Source organism: Mixophyes fleayi, chromosome 11 (genome assembly GCF_038048845.1).
Source record: "Mixophyes fleayi isolate aMixFle1 chromosome 11, aMixFle1.hap1, whole genome shotgun sequence".
Classification (NCBI taxonomy): Eukaryota; Metazoa; Chordata; class Amphibia; order Anura; family Limnodynastidae; genus Mixophyes; species Mixophyes fleayi.
The window spans coordinates 20,213,469-20,234,037 of NC_134412.1; the positions used below are offsets into that span (position 1 = coordinate 20,213,469).

General features: G+C 42.6%; 1 protein-coding gene across 1 annotated transcript in view; it reads right to left on the reverse strand.

Annotated features, from left to right (window-relative positions):
• The window catches only part of SHANK1 (SH3 and multiple ankyrin repeat domains 1), a 394,846-nt gene that overhangs the window by 175,623 nt on the left and 198,654 nt on the right, over window positions 1–20,569 (reverse strand). The window contains exons 3-6 of the mRNA XM_075190961.1: window positions 12,372–12,575; window positions 10,896–10,967; window positions 6,049–6,157; window positions 3,940–4,091 (exon numbers count right to left, since the gene is read on the reverse strand). Coding sequence (XP_075047062.1) covers window positions 3,940–4,091; window positions 6,049–6,157; window positions 10,896–10,967; window positions 12,372–12,575 — 537 coding nt within the window. The remainder of the gene's footprint in view (window positions 1–3,939; window positions 4,092–6,048; window positions 6,158–10,895; window positions 10,968–12,371; window positions 12,576–20,569) is intronic.

The window sequence follows — 20,569 nt, forward strand, 5'->3', positions numbered from 1 at the left end:
AAGAGTGCTGTCCAAGGAAAGCAACCACACACTGACTACCTGCATAAAGGCGATCAGTGCTAAATCACTGGAAGACCCAGATCCTAGCCATCTCCTTTACATCAGAGCAGGAATAATGAACACCTGAGCCAGATGAAACCAGCCGCAACCTGAGGTTGGCATGAAGACATAGTACATAATACCACCTTATCGAATAATATGTGCAAGATAGCGCTCCAAAAACTCTGAACCCTTCCAGCTGAATATAGCAAGAAGGAAAATTGATTCTCCATGTCAACTTCTCAGTTCAACCTTGTCCAAGGTCTCAAATGGAGATAGCTGAAGAGCCGAAAGAACAAGACAAGGGGGTGTATTTACTAAATTGCTAGTTTGAAAAAGTGGAGATGTTGCCTATAGCAACCGATCAGATTCTACCTGTCATTTTGTAGATTGTACTAAATAAATGACACCCGCAGTTGCAAACCCGCAGTTTAGTAATTCTTACTCAAGGTCCCACTGAATTTTGGTGAAACCTAGATGGGTGGAATATGAAAACTTCCTATAAGAATCTGACCATTAAGGGAAAACTCCTTATGAAAGTAAACCGACAGTTTCTTAAGAGTTCAGGTCTTGGCCCCAAGTCTGAGGCCCCTGCCAAGACCATCTTGTAGAGGAATAAATGCGAAAACCTGTTTTAGAACACCAAAGACATGTAAATATACATTTTTCCGAAATGCTGTTGATGTCACAAGCAAAACTGACGATCTAGACCCTGGTGTAGAAAACAAGGGACGTAGAAAGAAGATCCTCCTGCAGAGGAACCTCCATCCTGGTCTTCCGCCATCTCTTAATGTTACTGTATCCCAATCTTCTTTTTTGAGCCAAAAAGATCACAGGAACTTCCTCCTATTCTGCTATCCTGGGAATCGGGAAAGCATGGAAGTGGCGGGAATCTGAATCTCCTTGATACAGTCATTGCGTCCACTAGGGATTGCCAGAAGATCCCTGGATCCCAAGTTGAATCTGTTTTCTTTACTATTGTGAATCATGAAAGAAGCCTCCATACACCCAACCCACGGCCATAAAATAATAATAGAATAATAAAATAGAATAGAAAGCGGACTAGTGTATAGTACTGTCTGTGCCTTCTCAAAACTGAGCAACCGGCGGTGTTGGGGAGACCCGCTTAATCCCGGGATCAAGCCCCTGAGATGAAGTAGTAAGGTCACAGCTCCCCAACATTTGAATGGGAAAAAAAATAATAATAACCCTAACTAGGCAGCCCCATGAAAACAATGCTCAACTCCTTGGGCACCTAAGTTAAACTGGAGATCAATTGGTGAAAGATATAGAGGGGAGGACATTCTGTTTTGAATCTGTTAACTCCTAATAGCCCAGCTCCTGCGAGCCAGCTCTATACCCCGTGGTAGCAGTGTCCCCCGGATAGGAAGATAGAGAAATATGGTTAAAAAGCAAAGAGCAAAGGTAGTAAGGTAATAGCATGTTTTTAGTATAAGCTGCAGTCCAAGCCAATAAATTAAAGTCATCTGGAGGTAACAGCCACTTTAACATAAATATTTATAGTGATTTGGTTTTTTTTTGTGCCGTGGGTTAATAGTTTTAGAGCATTTTATTATTTTTTTTATAATTTTGTACTCTACTTACTGCCATAGCGTGCAATGTTATTGTCTTATTTATAGAGTTCAATTACTGGGACATTAATTGCATTAAGCGCGTGTTGTGTCTTTTATGACGATTGCCAATGCCAATCAGCTGCCCGGTATCTCGGAGAACGTAACGCGCTTAGGACATTTACATGGACTGCGCAAAGCATGTCTGTGAAGCTTCATAGAGTTGATCTATGTGTGACAAATAGGTTTATGCCATTGCTCTTATTGATACACAAATCATAGGGGGAGGCAGACACATTGATGAAACGCGTTAAACTGTAATCATTACTCCTTATATTGCATCCCTCGGCGATCCCCTAAATCAATCATTTCTACATTGAGGGTTAGTGGATAAAGGATTCTCTGAGTATGAGAAATGTATATGCCACGCGATTCCTCCATGTGTCATTGCAGATATCTCTAGCACTTGATGAATGAATCACATTCTCATCTACTTTTGCTTTTTTTTTCTGGGAAGAAAATTCTACTAGTAGAAACTAAAACAGACTTAGTTCCATGATTTCATGGTTCGTTTTAAATTCCTGCGTAACCCTCTGTTTTGGGTGTTGATTAAAGCCAGCATTCTGGGATTTCATTGTGTAGATATCATCACTGACATGTCCTGCATGCTCCCGGACACAGTGCTGCACAACGTCAACATGGTACAGACCTCACCAATGTAATAGAATCTAAACAGATAATTGCTTGGAGATTACAAAATGTTTCTCTCTCTACTGAGACACTTTTATTTGCGGTTTTAATTTCCTACTCTGCACGTTAGGCAGTCATTAGATATGTGCCCAGAAAACAATGATCAGGGGGTAAATGTATCATGCTGAGAGTTTGAAAAACCAATGAGATTCTAGTTATCATTTATTTAGTACATTCTACAAAATAATAGCAAGAATCTGATTGGTTGCTATAGGCAACATCTCCACTTTTCAAATCCGCCGGAAAACTCTCAGCTTGATACATTTACCCCCAGATGTTGATTTTGTAGGAAAAGCAGAGTTTACGCAGGATACAAATACGCATCCTCTTTATTTGGAGTCGTATGTCCTTCTTCTATACCAAGCTTCAGCAATGTCAGGCTTTCCAGCAATGTGGAACTACAAGTGCATAAATGTCTGAACTTGCAGTTCCACGCACTTACTTATGTTCTATACCAATTCCAACCCCAAGAGCCAATTGTTCTAATATTTCCAGGCAACCCCACTGAAAAGCTTTATGTCATTACTTCTTACTGAAAGGTTCCAGAAAGTAATCTCTCTCAGATCTACTAGATCACAAGGCTGGTACTACCACTAGATGACCTAGAGTGCCAGGGTTTAGGGGGTGCCTAATAAAGTTGATTAAAAAATGAAACCTATCAATTATCTAAAGACAAACATCAAATTATTCCAGCAGAAAATATAAATTATATATATATATATATATATATATAAATTATATATATATATATATATATATATATATATATATATATATATATATATATATATATATATGTGTGTGTGTATATATATATATATATAAATATATATATATAAATATATATATACACACACACACATTATATATATATATATATATATATATATATATATATATATATATATATATATATATATATATATATATATATATATATATATATATATATATATATAGCATTAAAAAACATTTAGAAAATTAATAAACTCAGTTTTAGAGGGGCCCATGAATGGTAAAAAAAAATCACTGCCTTGCCCATAAACCGTCTCTAAGTTTAGGTGTGAAAAAGAAATGACAAAATCTTCTAAAGATATAAAAAGTAGTAATAACTCACTGTTGACTTTTTAAATGGGCAATTTAAATTTTTGACTACAGAGGATTATTATTATTATCATTTATTTGTTAGGCGCCACAAGGTTTCCGCAGCGCCACACATAGTACAAACAGTAGACTATACAGGGTATAACAGTACAGAACAATAAACAAAGTACCAATACTTCAGAAACTCCAGGCAGGCAGATGCAATAGACACGGAGCAGAAGAACGGGTAAGGAGACAGGAGGGAAGAGGGCCCTGCTCAAGCGAGCTTACATCCTACAGTAACGAGGGAGTGATAGGAAAGGTAGCTTAATTTTGAGTCAAATTTTTATGTGAATATGTCCTTCAATATAATTCAATATAAACCATGTATAATGTAGAGAGGTGTTTAAAAAAGGTTATGCACATGGAGGTTGTTTGATATGAACTGGCAGCAATTTAGGCAACAAACCATTGAAACCATTAAACTTAACCGTACCATGAGCGCGTTGTAGTTCCGGGAGCAGACAGCTTTGTGCAGAGCCGTTGTGCCATCCCGGGCTCGGAAATCAATGTGGGCACCTCCCAGGCACAGCATCCTAATGACATCCACAGTCACCTCAAGTTGCGCAGCGAAGGTCAACGGCGTCTCTACAGATGAACAAATTGCATCGGTCAGTCTAGAGCCCTGAAACTATTGGTAGCAAGTGTATGGTTTCAGTCCATAACAGTCACACCATTTCAATGCCAATTGCAGTAAAAGCAGTTTTGGTATCTAGGGGCAGATTGGAAACTTAAGGGGCCCTGGAAAAAATTCTGACAGTGGCTTGTAAAGGCAAATTTGCCTTTACAAGCCATCGCCCCTTTAAATTTCCCCTGCAAAGTGGGAGTTTCATACATTTACCCCCTGGAGTGTTTGCGCATTGCTCAGCTTTCCATTTTCATGTATCCATCTCTTTTTCCAAACAGGGCCCCAACATTCCAGGATTCAGACAAGCAGCAACTGAGCTTAAAAAAATTAGCAGAAGAAAAAACGCTCATCTTAACGAGCTCTAAAGAAAATAACCCTTCTGGCTGAGAGGTTCAACTTTAAATATCTCTCCTGTAACGCAACTGGCATCTGCTTACCTCTATCCTCATTTAGCATACAAAGAGTTAAAATGCTCATCAGTGTCAGTCCCCCGTTTAGGCATACCATGAATTATTGAGTAATAAATTGGTGTTTTAAAGTGATGATACGCTCAGGCAGCATTACATGAAAGTAAATGGTGAACAGCGTCCCCCGTCACACAATGGAAATTCTGCTGTCAAAACGCTGCATGTAGTGAAGATCGCTGTGTTGTGCTGCATGTACTCTCCCTGAGCAGAGCAAATAAATACTCAGAATTGGGAGAATCCATATTGCCTATTTTCAGTCACACACATGGCACAGAAATGATCTCTTGCTGGGACAATTTCACCTTCAGTTGTCTCATATTACTTTTCATGTTTGTCTTCTAGGACTCTGGCACAGCTGTCACTCTGGTAGTTACACCCCCTAATGTGCCAGGAATAGGAATGGTTTTAAAAAGAAAATGTTCTTTCAATGAACAGAGATGAACAAATTTTCCAAAAGGATTCAGTGGAATATTCGTCTCGTTCCATATTTGGGTGCGGAATTTCCATGTTTATCTGGTGGAATATGGTTCTAAGGGTTGCATTGTATAACCAAAACAGCACACCTCTGCAGCACAGTCTGTTCCACCGCTAAATTTAAATGGCACAATGATGGGGGCGAGGCGCAAGAGAGAGATGATGGGGGCGAGGCGCAAGAGAGAGATGATGGGGGCGAGGCGCAAGAGAGAGATGATGGGGGCGAGGCGCAAGAGAGAGATGATGGGGGCGAGGCGCAAGAGAGAGATGATGGGGGCGAGGCACAAGAGAGAGAGATGATGGGGCGAGGCGCAAGAGAGAGATGATGGGGGCGAGGCGCAAGAGAGAGATGATGGGGGAGAGGCGCAAGAGAAAGATGATGGGGGAGGACAATGTATGCATATCTCCCAACAGTCCCGATTTAAGGGCTTCCCAAAAACGGAACATGTTTTCCCGTGGGGGGTACTGTCAAAGCTATCAAGTATTTGTGTGCTACATGGAAAAAACAGACAGTATTTTCCTTATGTGCAAAATAATAAACTAATTTGCACCCCTTGCATTGCAACATGGTTTTGTCCAGAAAACTTGAGTAAGAAAACTTACTCAATTTTTTGCTTAACTTTCCATAATCAATCAGGCCCATGGACACTAGTAAGGCTCAGAAGAGATAGAGAGAGCAAGTGAGTGTGAGATTTAGGAAGAGAGGGAAAGTGAGGAACTGGAAGAGAGAGTGAGGGAGATAGAGAGAGTGTGTGTGTAGGAAAAGAGAGGGAAAGCGAGGAAGTGGAAGAGAGCGTGAGAGAGAGCAAGTGAGAAAGAGTGAGTGTAGGAAGAGAGAGAGAGTGTAGGAAGAGAGAGAGGGAGAGTGAGTGTAGGAAGAGAGAGAGAGTGTAGGAAGAGAGAGAGGGAGAGTGAGTGTAGGAAGAGAGAGAGGGAGAGTGAGGAAGTTAAAGAATGAGGAGAGGAAAAGTTGTACCTCCAGTTTCTGAATCATGATAGTTGGGATCTAGGCCTTTGTCCAGCAATCTGGCCACTTTCTCAGCAGAGCCGCGTTGTACGTACTCCAGGAATTTCTTCAGACCAGCCTACACCAATAGAAATATAAGCATGTACATGTGATATTATTATTATTATATTTTCAACCAAGCAAGCTATAAACACAGTCAGGCCACAAGATTCAAATAATCACAGCTCTATGTAATTTGTAAGAAGGGATATTTATTTTTGTAGCAGCATTATCAGTTTAAATAATTTTATAGCACATTAAAGCCAATTTCACCTTCTCCCTTTCTGTCTCTGAAAACAAAGTAAACGTGGGTCCGTCAATTCCCATGTAGGATCGATATCTATTTTTGCATTATTGGCCAAGAAAATAGAGGCCACTGATTCCACAAGGGGAGTTTACAGGGCTTTACGAAGCAACATCAGATCACATTATGAGATCAGAGAACCAGCATGAAGTTCTCACAGGGCCCCTACAGTGCGTTATCTAGATGGTCAGGCTGGTCAGAAGACATCATCATCCAATCACAGCCTAACTTACTACATAAACATTTTATGCTTTGAGGTCACACAGTGACATCACCAATGAATCACAGACTAACCTGCTACATGGAGTATGTGAGTGCACTGAGCTCACACAGTGACATCACAGACTCACCTGCTACATGGAGTATGTGAGTGCACTGAGCTCACACAGTGACATCACAGACTCACCTGCTACATGGAGTATGTGAGTGCACTGAGGTCACACAGTGACATCACAGGCTAACCTGCTACATGGAGTATGTGAGTGCACTGAGGTCACACAGTGACATCACAGGCTAACCTGCTACATGGAGTATGTGAGTGCACTGAGCTCACACAGTGACATCACAGACTAACCTGCTACATGGAGTATGTGAGTGCACTGAACTCACACAGTGACGTCACAGACTAACCTGCTACATGAAGTATGTGAGTGCACTGAGCTCACACAGTGACATCACAGACTAACCTGCTACATGGAGTATGTGAGTGCACTGAGGTCACACAGTGACATCACAGGCTAACCTGCTACATGGAGTATGTGAGTGCACTGAGCTCACACAGTGACATCACAGACTAACCTGCTACATGGAGTATGTGAGTGCACTGAACTCACACAGTGACGTCACAGACTAACCTGCTACATGAAGTATGTGAGTGCACTGAGCTCACACAGTGACGTCACAGACTAACCTGCTACATGGAGTATGTGAGTGCACTGAGCCCACACAGTGACATCACAGGCTAACCTGCTACATGGAGTATGTGAGTGCACTGAGCTTACACAGTGACATCACAGACTAACCTGCTACATGGAGTATGTGAGTGCACTGAGCGCTCACAGTGACATCACAGACTAACCTGCTACATGGAGTATGTGAGTGCACTGAGCTCACACAGTGACATCACAGACTAACCTGCTACATGGAGTATGTGAGTGCACTGAGCTCACACAGTGACATCACAGACTAACCTGCTACATGGAGCATGTGAGTGCACTGAGCTCACACAGTGACATCACAGACTAACCTGCTACATTGCTACATGGAGTATGTGAGTGCACTGAGGTCACACAGTGACATCACAGACTAACCTGCTACATGGAGTATGTGAGTGCACTGAACTCACACAGTGACATCACAGACTAACCTGCTACATTGCTACATGGAGTATGTGAGTGCACTGAACTCACACAGTGACGTCACAGACTAACCTGCTACATGGAGTATGTGAGTGCACTGAACTCACACAGTGACATCACAGACTAACCTGCTACATGGAGTATGTGAGTGCACTGAGCTCACACAGTGACATCACAGACTAACCTGCTACATGGAGTATGTGAGTGCACTGAACTCACACAGTGACATCACAGACTCACCTGCTACATGGAGCATGTGAGTGCACTGAGCTCACACAGTGACATCACAGACTAACCTGCTACATTGCTACATGGAGTATGTGAGTGCACTGAGGTCACACAGTGACATCACAGACTAACCTGCTACATGGAGTATGTGAGTGCACTGAACTCACACAGTGACATCACAGACTAACCTGCTACATTGCTACATGGAGTATGTGACTGCACTGAACTCACACAGTGACGTCACAGACTAACCTGCTACATGGAGTATGTGAGTGCACTGAACTCACACAGTGACATCACAGACTAACCTGCTACATTGCTACATGGAGTATGTGAGTGCACTGAGGTCACACAGTGACATCACAGACTAACCTGCTACATGGAGTATGTGAGTGCACTGAGCTCACACAGTGACATCACAGACTCACCTGCTACATGGAGTATGTGAGTGCAGACTGTGATATGATAATCACTAACAAGAGAACATACTCTGGTCAAGAGGGTCCCAATGTGACTTCTTTCAGGGCTTCCTCTTGACCCTGGGGACATTTTTTGCCCACGACTGCATTGGAGAGTAAAACTACGCCCTGTTCTATGGGAATGGGCAATGTAAAGGATATGTGAATGCATAAAGAAATTAATCCAAAACCTGACTTGTTCAGGTTTGGAAATTGACCTCCCGCTGACACCCAGGTATGACCTGCTCCCCCCTTGCCTGCCCAGGAATGTCAAGGTACCAAATCAAACTTGTGCGCCACTTAAGCGCTGCTGTCACTTGGCAGCTAGCGGCAGATTGGAAGTGCCAAAGCCCCGCCCCCCCTCCTTTGCCGCGGTTGTTAAAAGAATATGGTATATATACTGCATGGAATACATGGCCAGTATTATAAACAACATGGCACAATCATTCTCCATCTTGGTCCATTCATAAGAAGATTAATTTGACAATGACAATCTAATAAACCTCCTTCGCTATAAAATAAAATTAAATTGACCCTGCTCCCAGGCTTCTCCCCCTCTCTTGATTTCCCCCTGTCGTCATTACCTCCCCTTTCCTAAAATAAAAAGAAAACCCATAATTAGTGATCTCATAGTGATATTCATTCTTATGCACTTGTGACAATATTTCTGTTGAATTTCCATGTGTTGTACCTTTAAGCTTCTTTATATTTATTTGACTTATGTCATCTGTTTGTCTGCTATTTTGTGTATGATTGTATGACCTTGCTAAAAAAAAAAAGAAAAAAAATGCATTCTGTCTGAATTTAATTTCAAAACTGTATTTGTTGGTGAAAGAGCCCCTTTAATATCAGATATCTATGGAGGATTAAGGCATAGTCACACAAAGAAAGCAGAAAACAATTGGCTATGGGAGAGATACTGTATAATCTGCTTATAGATAAGTATGTGCTATATTATCAACGGTATAAAGCATTCACACTGCTTTGGCTATTAAGAAGGAATACATCGTTATGGTTATATAGCAGCCTTAAACTGTCCCCTCACATAAATCACAGATACTTTATTATCTGTGGAACTGCTGACACCTTGATAAATGATCCCACTATTTTCTACTAAACAACTTGGACTGGCGATTTAACAGTATATACATTGTAGTATCTTGTAAGAGATGGCTGGGGCGCCAGGGAAAATATTGTGGAACTGGAAACCATTTCTAAAATAGATCAATATACCAATAAACTGTAAGGTACCTAATTGAACAACATACGTGACATACTAATCAGAAAATAACAACAAACAGCGTTCTTTGCAGTAGCATTTAAAACACTTATGTCATTACGTGCCAATAATAGGTCTATGATGTATAAACCAACATCAGAAGGCGTGAAAAAAACAGAGCAACTCTCACTTCCAGGTGATAAGTGATACAATAGTTATGCACAAATCTCTATATGGTTAAATTGATCGATGGCAGTACCGTTATAGCCTGTAGGTGGCGCTGCTGCTAATGCAAAACTTTTAGTAAGTAATTAGATTTTTCCAATGACAGTAGTGGTCTGTGCATGTAGACAAAAAGTGCACATTAAGGATTGGCTGAAAATCTCAAATCTGACTAAACATGGGGAAAACAGCATTAAAGACTCTCTATGCTTGGGTGCAGGAGACCAAGTCATGGGCAACAAGGGGGCTTAGTGGTTAGCAGTTCTGCCTCAGCACTGGGGTCATGAGCTTGATTCCCAACCATGGCCTTATCTGTGCGGAGTTTGTATATTCTCCCCATGTTTGTGTGGGTTTCTTCCGGGTGCTCTGGTTTCCTCCCACACTCCAAAAACATACCAGTAGGTTAATTGGCTGCTATAAAATTGACCTTAGTCTGTGTGTGTGTTAGGGAATTTAGACTGTAAGCTCCAATTGGGCAGGGACTGATGTGAGCGAGGTCTCTGTACAGCGCTGCGGAATTAGTGGCGCTATATAAATAACTGATGATAATTTTGATTCAGCCATCTGTGCTCAAGCATTTGTATACTTGAAACCTGGGGGGTATATTTACTAATCTGCAGATTTGAAAAAGTGGAGATGTTGCCTATAGCCACCAATCAGATTCTAGCTGTCATTTTGTAGAATGTACTAAATAAATAATAACTAGCATCTGATTGGTGGCTATAGGCAACATCTTCACTTTTTCAATCCCGCGTAAGAGGAAGAGGAAGAGGAAGAGGTCCCACGTGAAACGCATAGAAAATCTTGGTGTCTCTGTCAGCTGCTAGTATTGCGGACACAGCGATTTAAAGGGCTCAAAGGATCACCACCATAGAAATATATTGAAGCCGCTATTTCACCCAGACAGGAGTATATTTTAATATTTACAATCATGGTTTTTGGAAATACTACACAATTATGATTTTAATTAGTATATATATATATTATATACATATACACACACAATTAATTGTGTACAATAAACTTACCTTGGTGTGGAGCTTGGCCAATTGCTTTTCATCAAGGTTAGTCTGTTTGTAAACTCTCGTCTTATAGCGGAACTGAGAATAAACATCATGAATTAAAGGCAGAAGTGTCAGCAAACAGAAATGCACATCAACCACTCTCCTATGGCTAACGTCACACAAGTGTTGTAGGACGTCTCAATCTTGATGGAGCGCTGAATCACCCAATATACTCTGCAGTGAAGGGCAAAGTAGGTTTCCCTGACATATGGGAAGCGCTATAGCTGTGAATGCAGCTGAAGTGCTTCCTGCATCACAAGGAACCCAGGTCTTACCTTAACAATTATGTCTCACTTTGGAAGTTTCAGGATACCCTATATCCATGGCTGGAAATGTATTGTTCTAACACAGTGTAGGCTAACCTGTGACACTCCAGGTGTTGTGAAACTACAAGTCCCAGCATACCCTTCCAGCAATAAGCTGCTGTGTATTGGCAAAGCAGGCTGGGGATTGTAGTTTCACAATACCTGGAGTGTCACAGGTTAGCCAACACTGTTCTAACACCTTCCGTGACAATGGTATGACAGCCAAATACTGGATTAGAATACAGACTGTTGTAAAATCTTAATGATACAAAAATATATAGAAATAATCTTTTGCATCACTGATTGCATCTCCCTTACCCGTTATAAATGATCCTACAGCTTGTTGTAATGTTCTTTAGTGACTTTATATATAATGACATTGTTTCAGCATTTATAGGACATTTCCAACTGCTATATATAGACATGCAATTATTTTGTGCTTCAGGCAGGTAAGGGGTTAATTCTAGAAGCATTTCTAGAACTTAAAAAGGGGCAGCTTTGTGAGGGGGGGGGGGGATAAATTAATCGCAAAACGAACAGTGTCAGAGACCAGGGCCATCTTAACAACATTATGGGCCCCCGGGCAAAGCAGTGCACCGGGGCCCCTAGATATAGATATATAGATGTATACAGATACAGATATAGATATAGATATAGATATATAGAGATAGAGATAGAGATAGATAGATGTACTTGCTCAGTGACCCTTGAAGGGTTTTTTTTGCAGGTTTTTTTCTTTTGCAGGATTATTTATTCTCATTAAGAGCCGTGCCTATGGGGCCCCCTTGTCCATGGGGCCCCCGGGCAGCTGCCCATCGTGCCCAATGGAAAAGATGGCCCTGTCAGAGACTATACTGAAACCAAACTACCTGTAGCAATCTGCATCTTCACTGACCAGTAACTAAGTCATGCGGGAAATCTAAAATTTAAATTATAAAAGAAAAAAAAAGTTTTCGATTTTTTGGGATGATTTGTAAACGTATTATTTTGGGGATTACTACTCGTTTAAAATAAAATTATTAGAAGATGGTTTTATCTCTGTTAACGCGTTAACAGTGGGGTACCTTGATCCTTTACAAAATCTCATCAGGTTAAATATTGTGGACTAAACACTACAGGATAACGTGATACGTGCCTCCAAATATGGAACCCCCTTCTCAAAAGACTGGGGGTACTCCCGGAGGAGGCGTTCTTCATCCAGGAACTTGGCGTCTCTCCCGTTGGTCGCTGGTTGGAAGAGGCCGTAGTTGAGGACGTCCTTCAGGCTCTCGTTCAGAGTACACAAGATCTGCTGCTTTGCTACCCAAATAGTGGCGTCTGGATTAAATCGGAGGCATTTCTGCAAAGGAAAAAAAAAAATGAAAGATGTAGTACATAAAAATAAAATATAATAATAAAATATATAATAATAAAATTATAAAATATAATTACCAGACTATGCCCACTTAGGTGGATTATCAATGAAGGATTTGTAACATTAACTATATATTAAAACTGAAATATAGTTATGTCCATCAATACACACGTGTATTAAGAGGATAGATTTGGTCAATCCCTCTGTACCTCATATAGGGGGCACCAGGTAAAATCTAGAAAAAATATGCCCTCTAACTGCCACCTAACTACTTGTGACATCCGCTAGTTTTATCAAGTTTTATTATGTAAATTAGTTGTCACCTTGGATCTTATTTCATGCATTCAGCAGACATAATTTACTCAAATGACGTCAATCCAGTGAACCAAGCATTTCAAGATATATAAACGAGATGTTCCCATGTATAATGACCCAATAATCCAAACCAGGGGCCTGATTCATTAAGGATCTTAAATGAAGAGGTATCTTATTTCAGTCTCCTGGACAAAACCATGTTACAATGCAAGGGGTGTAAATGAGTGTTCTGTTTTGCACACAAGTTAAATACTGACTGTTTTTTCATGTAGCACACAAATATCAACTTTAAATTTCAGTGTACAAATAAGCTATCAAGTATTTGTGTGCTACATGAAAAAACAGTCAGTATTTAACTTATGTTCAAAACAGAACACTAATTTGCACCCCTTGCATTGTAACATGGTTTTGTCCAGGAGACTGAAATAAGGATCCTCTTCATTTAAGATCCTTAATGAATCAGGCCCCAGATTGTAATGTGAAAATCAATAAAAATAAATATTGGTTAACAAAAAAAATATATATATATCTTTTGTGAATACCTTCTCCCCAAAGTGACAATTAAATAGGCCATTCTTTTTTCTTAAATACTTGAACGCCGGCTGAATATGTCAGCTCTCATTTACCCAGAAGGCCACTTGATTTAGGACAAGTCTGCCGCCAGCTAACAGCTAGGACGCAGATAAATTGGTGAGCAATCAAAAAGTAAGTTTCTGTAACAAGTGGGTGACATACATACAGGTACTGTAATATATAAGTACTATTGAATCATTGTGAGAAGTAGCACGTTAACAGGTGTACCTGATGAAGGAACTTGTTCTGACCTCTAAGCGCCCTTTCCACCACCTAATACGCTATCACAAAGCTTAACAAAAGTACCTTTACTGCCTTAACAGTACATTATTCTGACTCAGTTGAATGTTTGCTGTGACCGTACTTTGTGACAGTTGATGGTTGAAGTGTTTTATTGTCATGGTTACTTTAACAGATTTCTGCTCAAAATCTATATATCACTTTCAACCTGCAGTTCTGTGTGGTATCTAGTGTCGGGCTGGTGTTTGATACACTCTATAGAAAATGTAGCCATAGGCGGCCACTGTTTAGCAGAAAAGAAAAATATTATTTGTACATCCATTTGTTACTGTAGCAAACCATTTATAAAGCCTTGCAAACGTGCTGGTGTCACACAAGCATTTCTGAACATAAATGTAACATTCTACTATAGTGGGAAACAGTGTTTACCTGTCGTACGAGCGCTTGTGAATGTATGAAAGAATTTCAAAGTTTCAACCCTGAACATAGGGTCTACGCAGATTTTAATGCTGGTGTGACACTAAGATGAGATCCCACAGACCAAGCGGCTGTTATGGGATCTGTCAGTTAAGAGTGTCTGGCAGAGTCTGTCAGCATGTAAAGGGGGTACAAAAAGGAAAACGCTGTGCATGTATTGACCCCCATGCATTCTCAGAAGGCAGCTTGGGGTCCTCAGGAGTGGTGCTTATAAAAATATGCCCTTCCTAAAATATTTATTTTCTGTGGGGCATGGCAGGTTTTGCCCCTGGGAGGAGTCTTCCCTAAATTAACAAGTCAACATTTTCTTTTTTAGATTGTTTAGCTTAGACAAGTCATCATCATCAGCTATTTATATCATACTTGTCAACCTTTTAAAACTTAATTCCGGGAGATCCTGGGCAGGGGGGCGTGATTGGAGGGTGGGAGAGGGTATTTCAACATTTTGGCCCCGCCCCCGCAACAAAATGCCGTTTTGTTGTGGGGGGTGGGGCCAAAATTACTCGATTCACCATGATTCATGTCATTTTGACAGCAAGTTGCCGTCTGCATTATACTCGCCTGCTCTCCCGGGAGTCTTGGAGACATAACCGAATTTCAGGAGTCTCCTGGGAGACTTGGCAAGTATGATTTATATTGTGCCACTAATTCTGCAGCGCTGTACAGAGAACTCACTCACATCAGTCCCTGCCCCACTGGGACTTACAGTCTAAATTCCCTAACACACACACACACAGACTAGGGTCAATTTGAGAGCAGCCAATTAACATACCAGTATGTTTTTGGAGTGTGGGAGTAAATCCACGCAAGCACAGGGAGAACATACAAACTCTCTACAGATAAAGCCATGGTTGGGACTCGAACTCACGACCCCAGTGCTGTGAGGCAGAAGTGCTAACCACTAAGCCACCATGCTGCCCCAAAGCTGACACTTTAATTGAATTCTGCGGTGTCGGACATACCAGAGAGCCCACTTTGGCTTCGACCCAGCATTGGAAGCTCTGCTAACTTCCAGCGGCCATCACAAACCTAACAACCTTTTTTTAGATTAAATATAATATTAATATTTATTTAATTACTAACATTATTTATGTAGTGCCAGCTTATTCCGCAGCGCTTCTCCCGTTGCTTTGATTTTGGTTTCAAGTTGATGCTTAGTTCTGAAGAAACGGCGCAGAGGACTTGCGTAGAGATTTCTCCATCGTGGTTTCCACGGAGATAACAGCTTGTACTCCCTGGTAATAGTTTCCATGGTAATCCTAAAAACACCAAAGCTTCTCACTGACTGTAAAGAAAATCCCTACGGCCTGACTAATGGAAGCATATTGATGAACTATGCAGGGAGATCAGTGAGAATTTTCCTGAACAAAACCACAGTTTACCTTAATCTCGCCTAATCAAAGACAGGTGGAATCTAATCTACAGAGACTGGGCTTATCAATTATTAACAGATGGATCCGCGTGTGTTGCAAATGGGCGTCCGTGGCTTTACCAGCAGAATCTTTAGTTTGCACTTCCTATATGGTTGCAGAGAAATTCAATTGAACCTGTCACCAACACCCAGAGGAGCCAGCATGATATGGCCTCATCCTCTATTCATGGCACCAGTTCCTAGAGATTTCATAGGTAGCATATTGCTTCAAGTGCAAAAAAATGTCTGCCTCCACTAGTGCATTACATTGTAGCTAACAGATCTACAGCATACTTGACAACTCTCCCGAAATGTCCGGGAGACTCCCGAAATTCGGTTCAGTCTCCCGGGCTCCCGGGCTCGTTGGCATTTCTCCCGCATCCTGGATTTCACCAAGAATCGCGTCAAATGACGCGATTCTCGGTGATTGACGCCATTTTGGAGGGCGGGAGGGGGCGGGACGAGGCCAATCGTGTCATTTTGGCCCCGCCCCCCACGACGTAAATTACGTTTTTGCGGGGGCGGGACCAAAATGACACGTTTGGCCTCGTCCCGCCTTCTCCCGCCCTCCAGTCACGCCCCCTCTCCCGGAAACTTGTTTCCGAGAGTTGGCAAGTATGATCTACAGTGTTGGCTAACCTGTGATACTCCAGGTGTTGTGAAACTACAAGTCCCAGCATACTCTTCCAGGAATAAGCTGTTATATATTGGCAAGGCATGCTGGGACTTGTAGTTTCACAACACCTGGGGTGTCACAGGTTAGCCAACACTGACTTAGAATAAGCAGTCCCTCTATCACGCCCACCTCTGTATATCAGCCAATGATCATTATATAGTGTACGCCACACTATAGTCATTAGTTAAATAGAATGCACGTACTAATTATTCTTTGCTGAAAAGCTGATGTGAGAAGGGATTTTTTATTTTCCTCTCGTCAGTTAACGTAGATGGTGTTTTTTTGGCTTTTGCACTAGATGTCTTGTGAGTCCTGAGACTGCAGGCAGGGCATTAATCTTTCTCGCAAAACTAGTCACAGCAGCAGTTAATAAGCTGCTCTCTCAGCAAAGTAACGAGGAATGAGAGATAGACAGTTTTCTTCCGACTTCTGCGAGATAAGTTGTAGGTAACAGTGATGGGAACCCTTAATATTAATTTTGCAAGGCAGAGATTAGCCAGAAGTGGGTAAGAAGCAGACTTTTAATCAGCGTGTTAGGGGATCAGTTTAGACTGAAAATACTGTCATGGATCAATCATGACATGGATGGGGGCCCTTGAAAGACGCTTTGCCGTTTATTATTGCTACACTTGGGGGTATATTTACTAAACTGCGGCTTTGAAAAAGAGGAGTTGTTGCCTATAGCAACCAATCAGATTCTAGCTGTCATTTAGTTAGTGCATTCTACAAAATGGCAGCTAGAATCTGATTGGTTGCTATAGGCAACATCTACTCTTTTTCAAACCCGCAGTTTAGTAAATATACCCCTATGACTCTCGTGTCTCGTCGGAAAGTCACTTTTTTTGGATCGGAATTGTTAAGATCATATTGCTTATTTCCCAGTATTTCAGACTTCTGATGCACCCAAATTAACATGATAAACTGGAATAGGATCCTATAACTGTTTTACCTTATTTGAGACCTAAAAGGAAGTTTGTGGTGTGTTGTGTGGCCTGAGCAAACCTTGTCCCGGTTTTTCCGCTTCAAAATTCTGGGAGACCAGTGGCGGACCTTGTTGCTGATGTTAATTATGCTAATATTCAAAACTGCAACTGCTCAATACAGTTTCAATACAAGTGGCTGAGACTGATACACTAACAAATTCACCTTTAATCTAGCTCTGTCAGATTACTAGACTGCACTAGCATAAAAAAGTGTAAAAATGTGTCTTATATTTGAATATATATATATTTTATTTTAAATGGGAAATATTACTAATACAAATTGCTCTTGCGCGTAATACAATTGTTTGTGTGTTATTATTATATATACTTTATTTAAATAATATATTTCACAGGGCAGGGTTAGATCATAGTGCTCCTTCTTGGGTAGTGGCTCTATTTATATATCAGTTTATTAAATGCTAACAAAAATAACAGTGAGAAGTGATAGAATGCTTGCTAGACTCAGATAAAAATATATATTGTCCATACTTCAAGGAAGCAATGCACCAAATGGTCAAATTAAAATGCATATGGTATGAATTGTAGAAGTCTTCAAAGCAAGCATTGATTTGTTTCAGTACACGTTTCTAAGCACACCTTACAGTAGAAGGGTTGTGTGAGTTGTGGGCTGTGCTATGATAAGCCCCATTCTCATTAACTATGGTGCTGACCACAGGGCCGGGATTTGCACTGGGGGTGCCCTAGGTACCCCCCTTCCGGCCCTACAGCAGATACGGGTACCCTCCTCATACCACATTGCTTCTTAACTTGGCAGGCGGAAGGTGAGGGCAACATCCTCAGCTCCTTGGACTGGAAGTGTGGCGCCTGGCTGTGACATCATAGCTAAGCGCCACACTCCCAGTGTAACCCATGCTTGCCAACTCTCCCAGAATGTCCGGGAGACTCCCGCATTTTGCGAGAGTCTCCCGGACTCCCGGGTGAGTGTGGCAATCTCCCGAATTCTGCCCACTTCACTAGGAAGTGCCCCACTTCCTAGTGAAGTGGGCAGAATTAGGTCTCAAACGCCGCGATTCCCGATGAATCCCGGCGTTTGGCCCCGCTGTCAAATGACGCTTTTGAGTCATGCCGTCACAGGGGGCGGTGCCAAAATGACGCGATTTTGGCCGCCCCGCCCCCCTCACGCCCACCTCCACAGGCTCCCGGAAGAGAGCTGAAGAAAGTTGGCAAGTATGGTGTAACCCTGACATGGAGGAGTAGCAGCCAGCTCCTCCTTCACAGTAGCGGCCGGCGGGGTACTAAAATCACTGCATGAGTGATAACTAGTCACTCATTCAGTGTTTAGGCTCCTGCTAACCACTACTGTCCTAGGCAGTCAGCTAGGTTTGCTTACTGATAGCATGACCCCAGGGGCGCACGCAGGGGGGGTTTCTGGGTCTCCAGAAACCCCTCCCCTCCTCTAAAGAAGTGCCCCTACATAGCGGCACTGTACTATATAGAAGCAGCGGCGCTGTCAAAGAAGCGTCCGCGGCAGTGCTGTATTGTATACAGTACAGTGCTGTGTTTTGGTTTTGATTTTGGCAAAACCGCCCTTGCGTGTTTTGGTGTTGGATCCCTATTTGTTTTCTAAAATCACATAATTTGGCTCTTTTTTTGTTCCTACATTATTATTAACCTCAATAACATTAATTTCCAGTCATTTTTTGTCAAGTGACAAGAACACTGCTACCCCTCCTGTTTCTGTGTGAGCAATGGCACTGGATCTCCTGGGGAGGGAGGTACTTATGGAATCCAAATCCCCCGAGATCCGACAACGTAACGATGGCTTTTTGCCTAGATTTAGATCCGAGGAGGCGCGACAGTACCGAGCTCGCGAGCCAACTCGGATCCTCTGAGTTTGAGTGGGCTTGGTTTTCAGAAAACTGAGCCCGAGCATCTCTATATTGCCGGGCAGCAGGAGGGCGATCTCTCCTGCCTTGCTTTCTGCTTGCAACTGCGGCCTACTTACGGCTCCATCCCCGGTCTCGGGTGCCGTGCGCCTCCACACTCGGGCCAACTTCCGGTCCCCGGCTCCGGCCTTGTTGCCCGCTTCGGCTCACCCCTGCTCCGGGTCTGCCACGTCTTCAGCTGCCTGGTCCTCGGTCTGCCTTGAAGAGTCCAGTGTTCCCTCCGCTGGTCCCGTCGGAGGCCTCTTCCACGTGGGTCCCCGGCTCCATCCTTGGTCCCCGTTCTGCCTCCAGCACGCTCCAGCTGAGCTCCGCTCCTGCCGTCTGCCATCTTCGGGCCCGCTGGGCCATCCTCGGGTCTGCCTGCATCTCCACTCTGCAAGCTACCCTCCGTGTTTCCTCCACCCACGCCCGGACTGTCTCTATCGCTCTCTCTGCTGCCCACGGACCCTCCATCCTCGCCCGGGACTGTCTCCATTGCCTTCTCTGATGTCCACGGATGCTGCCCCCCTCGTCTGATGTCTCCTGGCTCTCCACTAACTCTCACCTATGCACTCCAGTTACCGTCCATGGTCTGCTCAATTGTTCCCCTGGACTATATTACTGGCTTTTTCCCTGACTGTTCCCTGGAATCTTGGATTCATCCCCCGGCCTGGCTTGCCACTCCGGCTAGCTCCTAGCCACGCTTAGGCACCCTCTTCTAACTGCCATTTTTGCCTGTTTTTATTCCTCCACTTTTATTTTCCTGTTTATTGCCTGTTTTCCTGTTTATTTCCCTGTTTTATTGCCTGGTTTTTTTTTTGCCTCCACTTCTATTTTCCTGTTACCTTATGCTACCTACTGCTTTTCATTGTCTCCATTACTCACTGCTTTGTCTCCATTATCCATTTGCCTCCATTATCCACTGTAATTCACTTTTTTTTCTCCTTTATCTAATTATCCAATTAAATTGTCTCCATTATCCTCTGTAATTCACTTTTGTCTCTATTATCCACTGTAATTCACTCCATTATTTTGTCTCCATTATTCACTACTACTCACTCCATTGTTCACTGTTTTCCTCATGCCCTCCTGCTTTGTTTTCTTTGCCACACCTTTCTCCCTTCCACTTTTAAGCCTCATTACTGACTGTTTTTGTCTCCACTACCCACTGTAATTCACTCCATTATTTTGTCTCCATTCCTCTGTTATTCACTCCATTGTTCTCTGTTTCACTCCCTCGCCCCTCTCTGCCCTCTCCCTTCCATGTCTCTCTCTCCTCTCACCATGCCCCCCTGTCCACGCGCCATTCCCATCCTCTCCCGGGGCTACACCTCACCCTCTTGCCCCCGCTCTCCCCAGCACTCTGCCCACCTTGCCAACCTCATCCCTATCTCTCCTCTTCCCTCCTTCCCCTTCTC